At 41.7% G+C, this 14,404-nt stretch overlaps 1 protein-coding gene across 1 annotated transcript in view; it reads left to right on the top strand.

Moving 5' to 3' along the window:
• The window catches only part of COL15A1 (collagen type XV alpha 1 chain), a 198,937-nt gene that overhangs the window by 169,609 nt on the left and 14,924 nt on the right, over positions 1-14,404 (top strand). Inside the window, exons 32-36 of the mRNA XM_065400013.1 lie at positions 1,586-1,588; positions 3,944-4,033; positions 7,049-7,098; positions 9,251-9,361; positions 12,629-12,773. Of these exons, the coding sequence (XP_065256085.1) occupies positions 1,586-1,588; positions 3,944-4,033; positions 7,049-7,098; positions 9,251-9,361; positions 12,629-12,773 (399 nt within the window). The remainder of the gene's footprint in view (positions 1-1,585; positions 1,589-3,943; positions 4,034-7,048; positions 7,099-9,250; positions 9,362-12,628; positions 12,774-14,404) is intronic.

The following is a 14,404-nucleotide window of genomic DNA, read 5'->3' as shown; positions in this document are numbered from 1 at the left end:
CATAGAACATTCCCTTGGGTCAGCCAGTCAGAGTGGGAAGCTCCTGCCTATGATCAGAGCTCCAGTCCCATTGCTTGGGCATCAACGGTGTAATCTATGAAGGTACTTAGGTACCTAAGTCCTGTTTTTAGGCACCACTCTGAGCCACAAAACTCTCACTCAGCTGCCACCGAACCCTGTAGGTGCCTGAACTCACTCAACATCTAAGTTTTTTGCCTGTGGGCATACTCACTGCTGCCTCACTCTAGGCACCTATCTCCCATCCAAGCCTGGGAGTGATCCACATACTGGACGAAGAGAGGTGTTGGGTCTCCTAAGTCACATGTGGGGCCCAACCTGGTAGGCAGCCTCTGAGCATGTCTACCGGATCAGGCCCCTCAGGCGAGTTCCTCCTTCTCCTCCCTCACAGCTCAGTGGGGGAGGAGAAGGAGGAAGGGCCTCTTGTATAACCCTTGGCCCAGTGGTCAGAGTACTCATCCAGGATGTGGGAGACCCCCCAGTTCAAGTCCCATCCTCTTCCTGAGGGTCAGAAGAGATTTGAACAGAGACCTGCCACTTCTCAGGTGAGTGCTCTCACCACTGGGCTCTAGTCATTCTAATGCTATCTCTGGCCCATTAATATTTAATTATTTAATTAAAGTGGAACAACTTCAATAGGAGAGATTGAGGGAACCCCATATCAGAATAGTTCATAGCCTTGTGGTTAGAGTACTCACAGGCAGAGGAGGGACTTGAACCAGGGGACATCTATCTCCATGAGATGGGGGGACTCAGCACATATCCCTCTGGTCAGCATCTTCCACTAGCTAGCTTAGGCTGCTCCCCACCTAGCCTGCTGGATTGGTGGATCGCAATTTGAAGTGTCTATCTCTCCCCATTCAGTGTATTGGGAACACAGACACCTAGCTCGGGCTATGTCTACACTACTGCCTATGTCGACAAAACTTAGGCCGCTCAGGGGTGTGAATATTCCACCTCCCTGAGCGACATAAGTTACACCGACATAAGTGGTAGTGTGCACAGCACTATGTCAGTGGGAGAGCTTCTCCAGCCGACATAGCTTATGCTGCTCACAGGGGTGAGGAATGAGGGAGAGAGCTCTCTCTCCTGTCGGCATAGACAGTCTTCACCAGATGCGCTGCAGCAGCACAGCTGTATCGGAACAGCTGCGCCACTGCAGCACTGTACGTGTAGACATGGCCTCAAGCTTTGTGGATTGCAGTGTTTTTCCTGTGATTTTTCTAAGCACCTAAAAGTTAAGTGTGGCAACTCCGAAGTCCCTTTGTGGATCTGTGCCTAAGTAAATATCATAGACAGGCTCAACCCCTCCTTAGACCAGGAATCACTGCAAATTACCCCTGAAGAGATTTTTGAAAAGGAGAGATCAAACCACCAAAACCTCTTTCACTTGCAAGGGAAAGAGTGTTTGAACCTTTCTGGGGAGACAGAAGAAATTCTCCCCTTCCCTTCACTCTGTAGGAAGATGAGGTGAGCCCTATTGAAGAGAAGATAATTTTCCAAGGCAGAGAGAGAGAGAGGAGTGACAGAGGGTACGTCTACACTGCAAACAGACGTGTGACTGCAGCAGGTGTAGACAGACCTCAGCTAACTTTGATCTAGCTAGCTTGAATAACAATAGCAGAGAATCCCCAGCAGCATGGGCCAGTTCATAAAATCTCATGTGGGACCCTAGGTATGTACTTGAGCAGCTCACTTGTTGCTGCCACAGCTTCATGGCTATTGTTATTTGAGCTAACTAAATCAAAGCTAGCTTGGCTGTGTCTATACAGTGTAGACATCCCCAGGGAGGGAAACAATGGTGAAGGGAGACAGATTAACAGGGAGGGAATGGTACATATTGCACCCTCCTGCAGAAATGCCCTTGGGAGGGCGACATTAGGCCAGGAAGCTCTGCAAGCATCACAGGTGGGGGATTCCTTTAGTCGCTCCCCCTTAGTGGATTGGGATTTCAGGGATAATGGAGGAGGAAGGAATGTCAAACCTGTAGAGTCCAGCAATGAACAGGAAACTGTGCAACAGACTTTAGTCTCTGGGCCTAAGCCCCTTCCAGCCGCATTGCTGGCACTACTCCCTCTTGGCAGCAGACAGGGGCCTTGTACTTGGAGAACATTCCACGGAGTCAGTTCCCATCCCTTCCATCTTGGCTCCCAAAAAGAGCCTCAACTCCTGTCCCCCATGGCATATTGCATTGCTAATCTGATCTTTGAATCTTGCACACCATGAGTGTAACTAAAAACAGCCATTAATTGTGCCCAATTTTGTCCAATAGTCCATTAATTGTGTCCAATGGGCATTAAAATTGGTCCAAATCATAATATAAACCCCCAAAGGCTGAGATCCACCCTCCCTGCAGAAATAACAGGAGTACTTGTGGCACCTTAGAGACTAACAAATTTATTAGAGCATAATAAATTTGTTAGTCTCTAAGGTGCCACAAGTACTCCTGTTATTTTTGCGGATACAGACTAACACGGCTGCTACTCTGAAACCTCCCTGCAGACCCTCTCAAGGGAATGAATATTCCCATAAAGGGAAGGCATTGGAATGCATTTTCCCCACCCGCCCCTGCAGTGATTCCTCAGTCCCCATTAAACACTACTCTGGGTATGCACGGGAAGAGGGCATTGGTGCAGCCATGCAGGCAGGGCCCAAGCAAGACGGAGGTGGTTTCTGCACCAGCCTTAGATACAGATGCAATGTGTGTAAATTATAAAAGAGGCCATGGGATCTGTGTTAATATGGATCCAGTGGCACTAATACATTGCACAACTGGAGTGTAGGGTTTCAATGGCTACTCCAGCCCATAAATTGGAACTGTGAAGAGTGGCCACGGAGAGGACTGCACTGTAGCCCCATGCCTTGTCTCTGGATTTCAGGAGTGAACTTCACTGCCATACCTCCTGCCCATCACTCAGCATAGGAACACTGCACTTTGCACCTGTGTAGCCATTTACACCTGGCAAAGTAGCTGTAAAATGCAACCACATGAGAATGGAGTTATTTGACACCCACTTTGCTCAGGTGTAAATGACTACATAAGGGGCACTGTGGTGGGGAATCCAGCCTGAAAAATCCCATTATGTGGGAGTGAATGTCACCCACTGGTATCAGATCCATTGAGTAAGAAGAGTGCCATGTTATCTAGTCACCTGACAGGGTAGAACTGCAATTGAAACTGGAGGTGGGAGCAAATACATGGAAGAGAGGACGCAAACTCAACATTGATTTGGGTGCAGGTCTACCCCCTTCCCCCCCCCCCCCCCCCCACACTCTCCTGCCCCACCTGGTAAGGAAATCTTGCTAAAAGGTTTTATATTCTCTGAAAGAATATTGTTTTTTTCCCATTAGTCACACTCACTTATCACAAGCAATGAATTATAAATAGTTTTGTTGGCCTCAACAGAAGTCATTATTTATTGCTCTGTGATAAGAAATTCAAGTGTCTGAGTGATTAAGCCTGCTGGAGATACACCTCTACCCTTTGATAGTGCTTTCTCTACAGTACTCCTAGGATCATCAAGAAGGTATCTCAGCTGGGGTGCTCTCTGGCTTTGGCTTACTTCAGGCAGGCCCGGGTCATTCAAGAGGGGGAGAGATCTCAAGACAGAGACAGCCTTACAGAGGGGTTATTTCAGGTTCTTGAGGCAAAGAGGAAATGGCAGTCCTTTTGAAATGTCATGGGAAGGGAGAAGGCATCAGTACCTATTAAACAGTTATGGGGAAAGTTGGGGAAGCTTGTAACAAGGGAAAGGAGCCTCTAAGTTGGAATAAACAGCGATGTGTTTAGAATCCTTTCCCAAAACTTTTGTGGTTTGTCCATCACTAACACAGTATCTGTTACACCATATTTGAAAATTATACTTTGCAATAACTTTCATTTGCTAAGAATGCATTTCATTTTCTGGCAATATTTTTATGGCAGGTATGAAAGGTGAACCAGGCTCCTGGGAACTGCATGGCCCACCAGGCTTAAAAGGTGAAAAAGGAGAGAGAGGTTCACCTGGACTACCAGGTATTATGAATATGATTGTAGAGCACTATATGTGCTTTTCAAGTGGGTTTATTTTAAGAAATGCAAAATATCTAATACATTTTAAAAGTCATATTTATTTCCCATGCCAAACCAGGTGTTTAAGTTAATCACAGTTTATTAAGGCCCTGATTCCGCAGGGTACTTAAGTACATGGCTAACTTTAAGCATTGGCATAGTCCCACATCTGTTTGAAGTTAGGTATGTACTTAGATTCCTTGCTGAATTTGGGCATAAATCAATAAACCCTATAATATTATGGGAAACATCATCATCTTATTTGTGATTTTTTTTTTTTTCAAATAAATGTTTAGAACTATCTGGCTTGTCACAATGTGTTAAACTGGTTTGAAGGACACCAAGTCCTTTTATTTGCTTGGCATTGTCAGCCAATTGTGATGAAGTCTAGTGCCACATAATTATTGACATCTGTGTTCAGTACAAACATTTATTTGTCTTGATTATCAAAAGTATTGACACTGATAGCAGTTAATGGGGCCTAGAAACATCCTAACAGGAGTTGCCCACTGAGGATTTAATTTGTATGGGAGAATTTGATGTATATAGCTAATACATTTATATTAGATGAGTTAGATTGTTGTAAGCCTCTTGGGACAGGGACTGTCTTTTTGTTCTATGTGCCACATACTGTACAAACAATGTGGTCTTCGTCTAGGGCTCGTAGGCGAATCTTTTCAGCCAAGGTTGCTGTTGTATTTCATAAATTCTTCCTGTTTGTGCCCATTTTAATTACTAGCTCGTTAGAAAAAATCAAAAAATGGCAACGTTATATTGATGGACATTAGAAATAGTCAAACATAAAAGGAGCACTATAAAAATTAATAAATATTTTCATGTGTGGTACTTATAATATTTCAGGCCTTCAATCCAGAGCTTTAGTTTTGTGACTTAAAATAACTTTACAGTTGTTATCTTCCAGAGGGCAGCTCTTCACACTAAACTTCTATTTTGACTTTTTGCCCTTCACACTAACCTTTCTGCTGATCTGTATCAGATGCTTCTAAAAAGTTTGGAGGGGCTCCCCAAACATCAGCCAACTTTTAAAATGCAGGAACTGGGTACTTCAAAGGAAAACTAAGAAAAAATCCTGTTTTATGAGCTACCCTGCTCACACTACGTCTCACACCCACATTTTATTAAATTCATTATTGTTTTTCAAGTGCTGATGACGGACTATCACAATGATATCATGTTCCATATACTTGTGATGTGTTTTTGGACTCTCGCTGGAGATAAAGTGGGGTGAACATTACACCTTCGTTATGGTCAGGATATCACTTCCTCTAGTCTGAAAACAGAGTTCATCTTTGTTCTCTAAAGAACAGAGGTCTATTTACTTAGTCTGCCTAGAGAATCCGATTGACCTTGTTGGGTTTCAGATTTTGCTAAAGGAAAGCACCACACAGTTGGTGGCCCATTCTGTTGTTGCCCTAGTAGAACATTACCATCATTTTTTGTTCTTGATCATTATAGCAGCCTAAGTAAGTATCCTTTCCCTATAAGTCATCCTTATAGGACATATTGGTCTGACAGATGAAGTGCATGAGGTAGAGATTAGAGTGATGATGATGGAAGTCGTGCTATGAGTTAGCTCGATTGAGCACAGAGAGTTTTCAAAGCTGTGGCAATGGCACAGACAGTTGTAGCTCTTCCGCAGTAGCCTCTTCAGAGTTCCAGTCATGACAATCACATGATGAACCATGGCTTTGTTTGCTCAGAAATGTGGAAAAATTTCTATCCAACTTAACCCAATAGATTTTGTTTGTGAATACCAGTCTGGCTGCCTTCATGCTTGCAGATATTTGTCTGGAGGGGACAAAAGCAACATCTGTATGATATGAATGAATTTACAAAAACAATGAGGAGTCCAGTGGCTCCTTAAAGACTAACAGATTTATTTGGGCATAAGCTTTCATGGGTAAAATACCCACTTCTTTTTTTACTTCTGTTTTTCACTTCTGTTTTCACTCCATGCATCTGAAGAAGTGGGTTTTTTACCCACAAAAGCTTATGTCGAAATAAGTCTGTTAGTCTTTAAGGTGCCACCAGGCTCCTCGTTGTTTTTGTGGATACAGACTAACATGGTTACCCCTCTGATACATGAATGAATTTGACTTTGTCTCACTGAAATTCCAGATGTGCTGTGGAACCCAATAGCTCTTATCATGCCTGATCCAATGCCCACAGAAGTCTATGGGAGCCTTTCAATTTACTTCAGTGGACTTTGTGTCAGTCCCCTGGGTGTTAAAATCAAGCAGAGTATTGATTTTGTATTGGGTGTATGTTTAGCAGAGAACATTAGTGCTTCCTCATTGGAAAACAAGGTGCCAGCTTCCCTCACACGAGCAGTTGTTAAGCTTTTTCTCAAAAGAGAGCCGGAGAGGTACTTTTACTGCCTTTCTGAAGTGTGGTATGTTTTAATTTATGAATGAATAACTACATGGTGCCATATTGTCCATTAGGATTTGATTGAATACACGTCCCTGCAATTTGTTTGAATTCAATTAATCTTCTAAACTGTTAGTCCTAATTTAAACTGATTACAATACATCAGGGAATTCTAAGTATCTCTTTGAAACAAGTCCATCATGTTGCTGTTGAGCACTGTGAAAAAAAAAGTTATTTCTCAAACCTACACAAAAAAAGCAGAGCGAGAGCATGAAAAACAAAATACTGACTCTGTAGTCTCAGGTTATCTAACCATCACCAGAGCATAAGCACAATCCCACTGACACCAGCCCAGCAGTGATGCTGGCATACAGACCATATGTTGGCTTTTGCTACAGTAAAACAGAGGGGAAACAAATGTTTGCCACATTAAAAAGGTCAAGATGGTTATGGAGAAGAGTTATATTTTAAACTTCTAGAATAGTACAGATAATGGCCTTCTAAAATGGAAATTATGGATAATTTAGCCCTTTTAAAATGGAAAGTACAGATGATTTTTGCACTAAAATAATGTACTTGATTTTTCAGGTCCTCCTCTGCCTTCAGCATATTTCAGCCACTTTGTTAACAGCATGAAGGTAATTACTTCCCATGTGTGTCTTAGTTCTGTTCAGCTTTTTTAACCCTATATTTTAATATGCATTAAATATAAGACAAATACTAACATATAAGTGGAATACACACAATAATTGATTTATACCAGAAATTACAAATTAATATATTATGCAATTATTCAAATTAATAGGTGAATAAACAAGTTATCATATGACTATATAATATACCAAAAGTAAACAAAGGAGGTTACTAACATACAAAATATTATCTGGGTTTTACTTCTAAGTAGTTTCTTTTCACAAATTGTATTAAAATGAATCATACTTTGTCATTATCTACTTTAAATCTCCGCTATAGTTCTCAAACTCTTTCATACCAACAATGGAGTGAGAGAACTTTTGCTTTCAAAAAGACTGTTAGAGCAAATTTAGCTACATTTAATACATGAAAAATCAGTTTTTGTACAGACTGCCTGTTATTCCTTCTCCCATACTCGCTGATGGTTTTCTCTGTAGGATGGGAGAAGTACAAGGAAAAGTCAGTGCCGATAATTCAGTGTTGTCTCTTCTTCCATCCTACCTCCTTCCCTTTCTCTCCCCCCATAGGCAGTAATCCTTGCTCTTCTACACACCTTCAAATATCTGCTCTGCTTTTGTGAAATTTGAAGTCTGCTTTTTCAGTGACTGCAGGAAAGGGGATGGAGCCAGTACAAACCATTTTACAGACTTAATAAAATAAAGAATCTGCTGGGAGCCAGTAGTTCTGTCTCCCTTTATTTGTTCTCCAAAATGGCTTATTAAGGAAAACCATGTGATCCAGACTTCCTTGTTTCAGCATTCATCTGTCCTCCCACTATGGATTACTTTAAGTGTTGGAATTGAATATGAATGGAATATTAATTTAAAATGCTTTTATTTTGCTCTAACTGAATTAGAGCTATTATATCCTGTCTTGTATCAATATAAGATTTCTAGTGTAATGTAATCAGAATATTGCATAGTGATATCTCCAGAAGAAATCAAATCAAAATGTTATGTAATAGTATAACCAATCCCCTTGAAAGATTATTATAGAGGAGGTTTGCTATCAGATTTTCTTCCTGCTCAACCATTTATATTTTCTTTGGTGTAATGTGTAGCCTGCATCAACTCAAAGAGAGAAATTTTCCCCCTTGGATAGGATGTGGCTTATTTGATTTAACAGAATAATATCTCCACCTTAAACAGACGCTTTCATCTATAAAGTGCTGTTTTGGCATTTGTCCCCCCCATCTACAGAACGAGATGCCATACAGTAAGCTTTACAACTCCATTTACCAGGAAGCAAGAGGGAAAATCTGTCAATCACAAAAGCTATAAGTAGCTGGGCTCCTCACCCCTTTCCCTGAGTCTGTTTTGCCACCTGTCCTGGGATTGAGTAATTCTTGCTCAGTCTTCTGCTGCTTCTATTTACAATCTTATTTCTCAGAAGGAAGAAATAAGGAAGACCAAGAGGAGAGGAGAGAGAAAACAAGCATGTTACAGAACTACAGAAAGAAAATAATGAGAGACTGGAACTTCTGTTGATGTGGTTCTTATTCAGCAGGGAGAATAACAACTTTGTATTTCAAGGCTCTTGTCATTCCTTCTCCCAGACTCACTGATGATCTTCTCTGTAGGATGGGAGAAGAGAAGTACAGGAGAAAATCATGTGCCAATATTTTGTGTGTCATCTCTTCTCCCATCCTACCTCCTTCACTTTCTCTCCACCTGTCTACAGTAATCCTTGCTTTTCTACACATCTTTAAATATCAGCTCTACTTTTGTGACATCTGTAGTCTGCTTTTTCAGTGACCAAAGGAAAGGGGGTGGAGCCTGGCTCTTTGCACCTCCTGTGACTTTTGCTTCCAGCTTTCTGGTGGATGAAGGTATAATTGCAGTATGGAATCTTGTTTTGGAGGATAGCAGAAGGAGAACTAGAATAAACACAATTTCCCCTACCTAATTTTCTCCTCTCTCTGTGGGAGGAGTAGATTATTTGTTTTCATTATACGTCATTGGGGAAGGGAGTGATCTCAAAAAGTAGATTCTAAGCTCATTGTATCCTGTATTGAGATTTTTAGTGTAACTTTACAGGATCAATATCAGGTTCCAATCCTGTTTCAACTTAATTTTTTTTAATGTTTTTTCTTCTAAGGGTGAGAAAGGAGACAATGGCGAAACTGGCTTCAAAGGGGAAAAAGGAGAACCAAGTGGAGGGTTCTTTATGCCAGGGCCTCCTGGACTCCCTGGAAGACCAGGACTAGTTGTAAGTGATGCAGTCTCTCTTGCAACAGAAATGTACATGGGCATTTTCTCATTCCAGTAAGAACTAAATAAACACAAAAAACAAACTAGGGAAATGTGGTCTACATGAAATTACTATAAGATGGGTGCACAACTAGTTGAAAGAATGTACTCAGAGTAATTATCAATGGTCCACTGTCAACCTGGGAGGGCATATCTAATGGGATCCCACAGGAGTCAGTCCTGGGTCCACTACTATTCAATATTTTCATTAATAACTTGGATAATGGAGTGGAGAGTATGTTTATAAAATTTGTAGATAACACCAAGCTAGGAGGGGTTGCAAGCACTTTGGTGGAAAGGATTAGAATTCAAAATGACCCTGATAAATTGGAGAATTGATCTGAATTCAACAAGATGAAATTTAAAAAATGACAGTGCAAAGTACTTCACTTAGGAAGGAAACAGCCAGTGCACAACTACAAAATGAGGAATAATTGTCTCAGTGGAGTAATGCTGAAAAGGATCTTAGGGTTATAGTGGATCACAGGCTGAATATGAGTCAACAATATGAGGCAGTTACAGAAAAGGTTAATATTCTGCATGTATTAAGAGGACCATTGTATGTAAGATATAGGAGGTAACCATTCCACCTTGCTCGGCACTGGTGAGGTGTCAGCTGGAGTCCTGTGTACAATTCTGAGCACTGCAGCGTAGAAAAGATGTGGACAAGATGTAGAGAGCATCCAGAGGAGAGCAACAAAAATGATAAAAGGTTGAGAAAACCTGACCTATGAGGAAAGGTTTTTAAAAAATTGGACATGTTTAGTCTTGAGAAAAGAAGATGGGGGGATAGAAGAGGGGGAACCAGATAACAGTGTTCAAATATGTTAAAGGCTGTTATAAAAAGGGCCGTGATGAATTGCTCTCCATGTCCACTGAAGGTAGGACAAGAAGTAATGGGCTTAATCTGCAGCAAGGGAGATTTAAATCAAATATTAGGAAAAACATTCTAACTCTAAGGATAGTTAAGCTCTGGAACAGGCTTCCAAGGGAGGTTGTGGAATCCCCATCGTTGGAGGTTTTTAAGAACAGCTTGGACAAACACCTGTCAGGAATGGTCTAGTTTACTTGATCCTGCCTCTGTGCAGGGGGCTGGATTTGATGACTTCATGAGTTCTCTTACAGCCCTAAATTTCCATGATTCTGTGATGTCACTGACTTTTTTTTTTTTTTTTTTTTTGGACTAACTACAAAAGTTAAAGTAGGTAAGATTTTGAAAATCCTCTTCTCTGAAGCCCCAGACCTGCAAACACTTACGTAGATGGGTAATATTGTATGCAGGCAAGCAGTCCCATAGAAGTTGATAGGACTACTCATGTGAGTAAAGTTAGACACATGCATAAAAGTTTCCAGGTTTGAGGCCTAAATCAGATTTAAAGTGAGCTACAGATTTATTTGTGGTAAAATTTGCAATTCATACTTAGTAACTGAATTAAGAACTAGACTAAATCAAAGGAGAACTGTACCCAACAGGTTCAGTGTGGGGAGAGCCTCTCTCATTACGCTGTCTGAATTTACAAAGACTATTGCCTCTTTTGGGCATAGTGACCAATAAAGGGTAAGAATAAAAATATATAGTAATCTGCCAGTGGCAGCATTCTCAGCAGAAGTCCCTCAACTTTGTAGCTGGTCAGAGAGAGCCTTCGTGACACACTGCAAGATCTACTTGTTCAGGTTTTTCGTTGAAAGATGGCTGGGGGAGTGTTTTGTTTGGAAGCTGTTGTTCTAGGTTGTAAAATCACACTATGCCATGTGTGATTTTATATTTCCATACATATGCCTAAATGTGTATAACGATGTGTATTTTAGAAGTTTAAAAATAAATACAAATAAAATTAGTATGACTTGCATATAGGATTTATTCACAATATTAAATATACACATTTTAATATCATGTGTGGTAATTAAGTTGCCAGAAAAAACAGATTTAACATTTTGCTCTGTTGCCTGAATTAGCTACGTCAATAAGTAGCTTCATAATACCAATAACATAAATTAAGATACATATGATGTTACTGGTTATATCATCATAAAGGTCAAAATAATCAGTACACAAATAATATAGTGTCCATATTGAAAAATGTTGGCCATCTAGTTAACTAACATTTTCTAACGTAACTAACATCCAGTGCTCCAAAAACATTAATGAAAAATCCCATGTGTATCAGTCTGAACAGTTCCTATAAAATTCAGCTGCTTTGTAATCTATCTAGTTTTTTATCCTGTGTTAATCACCATAAAAATCAGCTTTAGAAGCAGTTTTGCTAATCCCCAGGTGGATGGCACCTGTTAATTGGCTACTGTATGGGGTTTGCTAGGTTCCATTAATGATAACTGTGCCAGAAAAGAAGGAAGGTCTGTGGCAACTGGGAAGGAGTGCCAGGATAGGACCCTGGCCTGCAGTGAGTCCTGAATTATCCCATTTGACTCTGCTGGGAACTGCTCCCTCTGCACCAGTCTGTTGTCTGGCAGAGAAATGCTTTGCCTGAAGAACAGCAGAGACTGGGTGACACATCAACTGCAGCAGACAATAACCAGGCATTTTGGATACATGGCCCCAACCTGTTCCATATATGCAGGCTGGCCTGAAGGATGTGGGGGGGAGGGGCTGAAGATGCATGGGGATCATGATGCTCCCTGCCAAATTGCAGGATTCCCTATTCTGGCACTCATAAATTGGGAGGCTAGGTAGATGGGGTCTGTAGAGGGCAAGGTGAGGAATGGGGTAGAAGGCTGGGATACTGTTGCAATGCGGGAGGCACTCAGGGTGAGTCATGTATCCTTAGGGCTAAAACCTTCTCACAGGCATCATGAGACAATCTTGACACCATTTTAAGTATATCAAACTTGGAGTGACCTTAGTTGTGCACTGGCGGTTCAGGTGCATGGTGAATAGTGTACAGCATTAGGGGGGAAATCAGATACTCGGAGCAGATCCAAGCACCTGGGCCAAGATTTTCAGAAAGCGTTGCAAAAAATTAGGCTCTAAATCCATAGTTTAGGTACCTAAATAGTAAGATTTTCATTTTCTGTTGTCTTCAGTGAGAGCTTCTGAGTGCTCAGCATTTCTGAAAATCAGACTACAGACTAAATTATGCCCAAATATGGGTTTGGGAGGCTAACTTCAGGATCTCGCTATTGAGATCAGGGTGCTTACGCCATTGCTCACTCAGACTGCTGCATGTGTATCATTTTTGTGTTTAAACAATAGTCTCTGCCTTGACAGGGGCCAAAGGGGGATTCAATTGTTGGGCCAAGAGGCCCCCCTGGGTTACCTGGCCTACCTGGATCTCCAGGGTATGGAATAGTTGGACCTCCCGGCCCACCAGGCCCTCCTGGACCCCCAGGACCTCCAGCGATATATGGCTCAGGTGAGGGAGCTCTGAACCTGCTTTTTCCTGTGTGTGTGTGTGTGTGTGTGTGTGTGTGTGTGTGTGTGCGCACACCTGCATCCCAGCTTAGCCAGCCACTATCTCCCAGAGTCTACCCTGTCCCCATCCAACCCATCTGCCTACCCTGGCCCTGTAACCCCATCTGCTGTTCAACAGAATTATCAGACACATAGATAAACACAACTTGTTGGTGAAGGGTCAACACAGTTTTTGTAAAGAAAAGCCCTGCCTCCCTAATCTGTTAAAATTATCTGAGGGAGTCAACAAGCATGTAGATAAGGATGATCCCCTTGGTATTATGTACTTGGATTTTCAGAAAGCCTTTGGCAAGGTCCTTCATTCACCAAAGGCTCTTAAGAAAACTAAGTAACCATGAGATAAGAGGGAAGGTCCTTTTATGGATCATTAACTGGTTGAAAGATAGGAAACAAAAGGTGGGAATAAATGGTCAGTTTTCACAACGAGAGAGGTGAACAGTGGGGTCCATAAGGAGCTGTACTGGGCCGTTACAGAGGGATCTCTCAAACCTGGGTGACTGGACAGCAAAATGGCAGATGAATGTCAACATTTTAAGTGCAAAGTAATGCACACTGGGGAAAAATAATCCCAACTATACATATACAATGATGGGTTCTAAAGCAGCTGTTACCACCCAAGAAAGAGATCTTGGAGTCACCCTGGATAGTTCTCTGAAAACTTAGGTTCAGTGCATAGCAGCGGTCAAAAAGGCTACCTGCATTTTAGGAACTATAAGGAAAGGGATAAAAAATAAGACAGAAAATATCATAATGCCGCTATATAAATCTATGGTATGCCCATATCTTGAATATTGTATCCAGTTCTGGTCACCGCATCTCAAAAAGGATATACGGGAACTGGTAAAGGTTCAGAGAAAGGCAAAGATAATCGAGGGGATGGAACAACTTCAGTCTGAGGAGAGACTAAAAAATTAGGGCTGTTCATCTTAGAAAAGAGACGACTAAAGGGCGGTATGATGGAAGTCTATAAAATCATGAATGGTATGGAAACGTCAATAGCAAAGTGTTATTTACCTTTTCACATGTACAAAAACCAGGGGTCACCGAATGAAATTAATAGGCAGCAGATTTAATACAAACAAGGGGAAGTAATTTTTCACACAATGCACAACTAATGTGGAACTCATTGCCATGGGATGTTGTGATGGCCAAGGTATAACTGGGTTAAAAAAAGAACTGGTAAGATTCGTGCAGGGTAGGTCCATCAATGACTATTAGCCACGATGGTCAGGGATACAGTCCCATGCTCAGGGCCACCCTAAACCGCTGGTTACCAAAAGCTGGGAGTGGAGGACATGAGTGGATTACTCCATAATTGCTCTGTTCTGTACACTCCCCTGAAGCTCTGGTACAGGCCACTGTCAGAGACAGAATATTGGGCAAGTTGGGTCATGGTCTGACCCAGCATGGAAGCTCTTATATTTTTCTGCATTTGAGACAGGCTGCTTCCTTCTCCTCCACACTGCCTGAGCTCCAGCAGGGAGAGGGTGACATGGAGAGCACAGAAGAGATGGTCACTCTGTTCTCCATTCCACTGCCTGGTTCCACAGCAGCTCCCAGCAGCCAGGCTTA

This window comes from Emys orbicularis, chromosome 2, assembly GCF_028017835.1.
Source record: "Emys orbicularis isolate rEmyOrb1 chromosome 2, rEmyOrb1.hap1, whole genome shotgun sequence".
NCBI lineage: Eukaryota > Metazoa > Chordata > Testudines > Emydidae > Emys > Emys orbicularis.
Note: the sequence above shows the minus strand (reverse complement) of the source record. Positions and strands in the feature narration are given on the sequence as shown.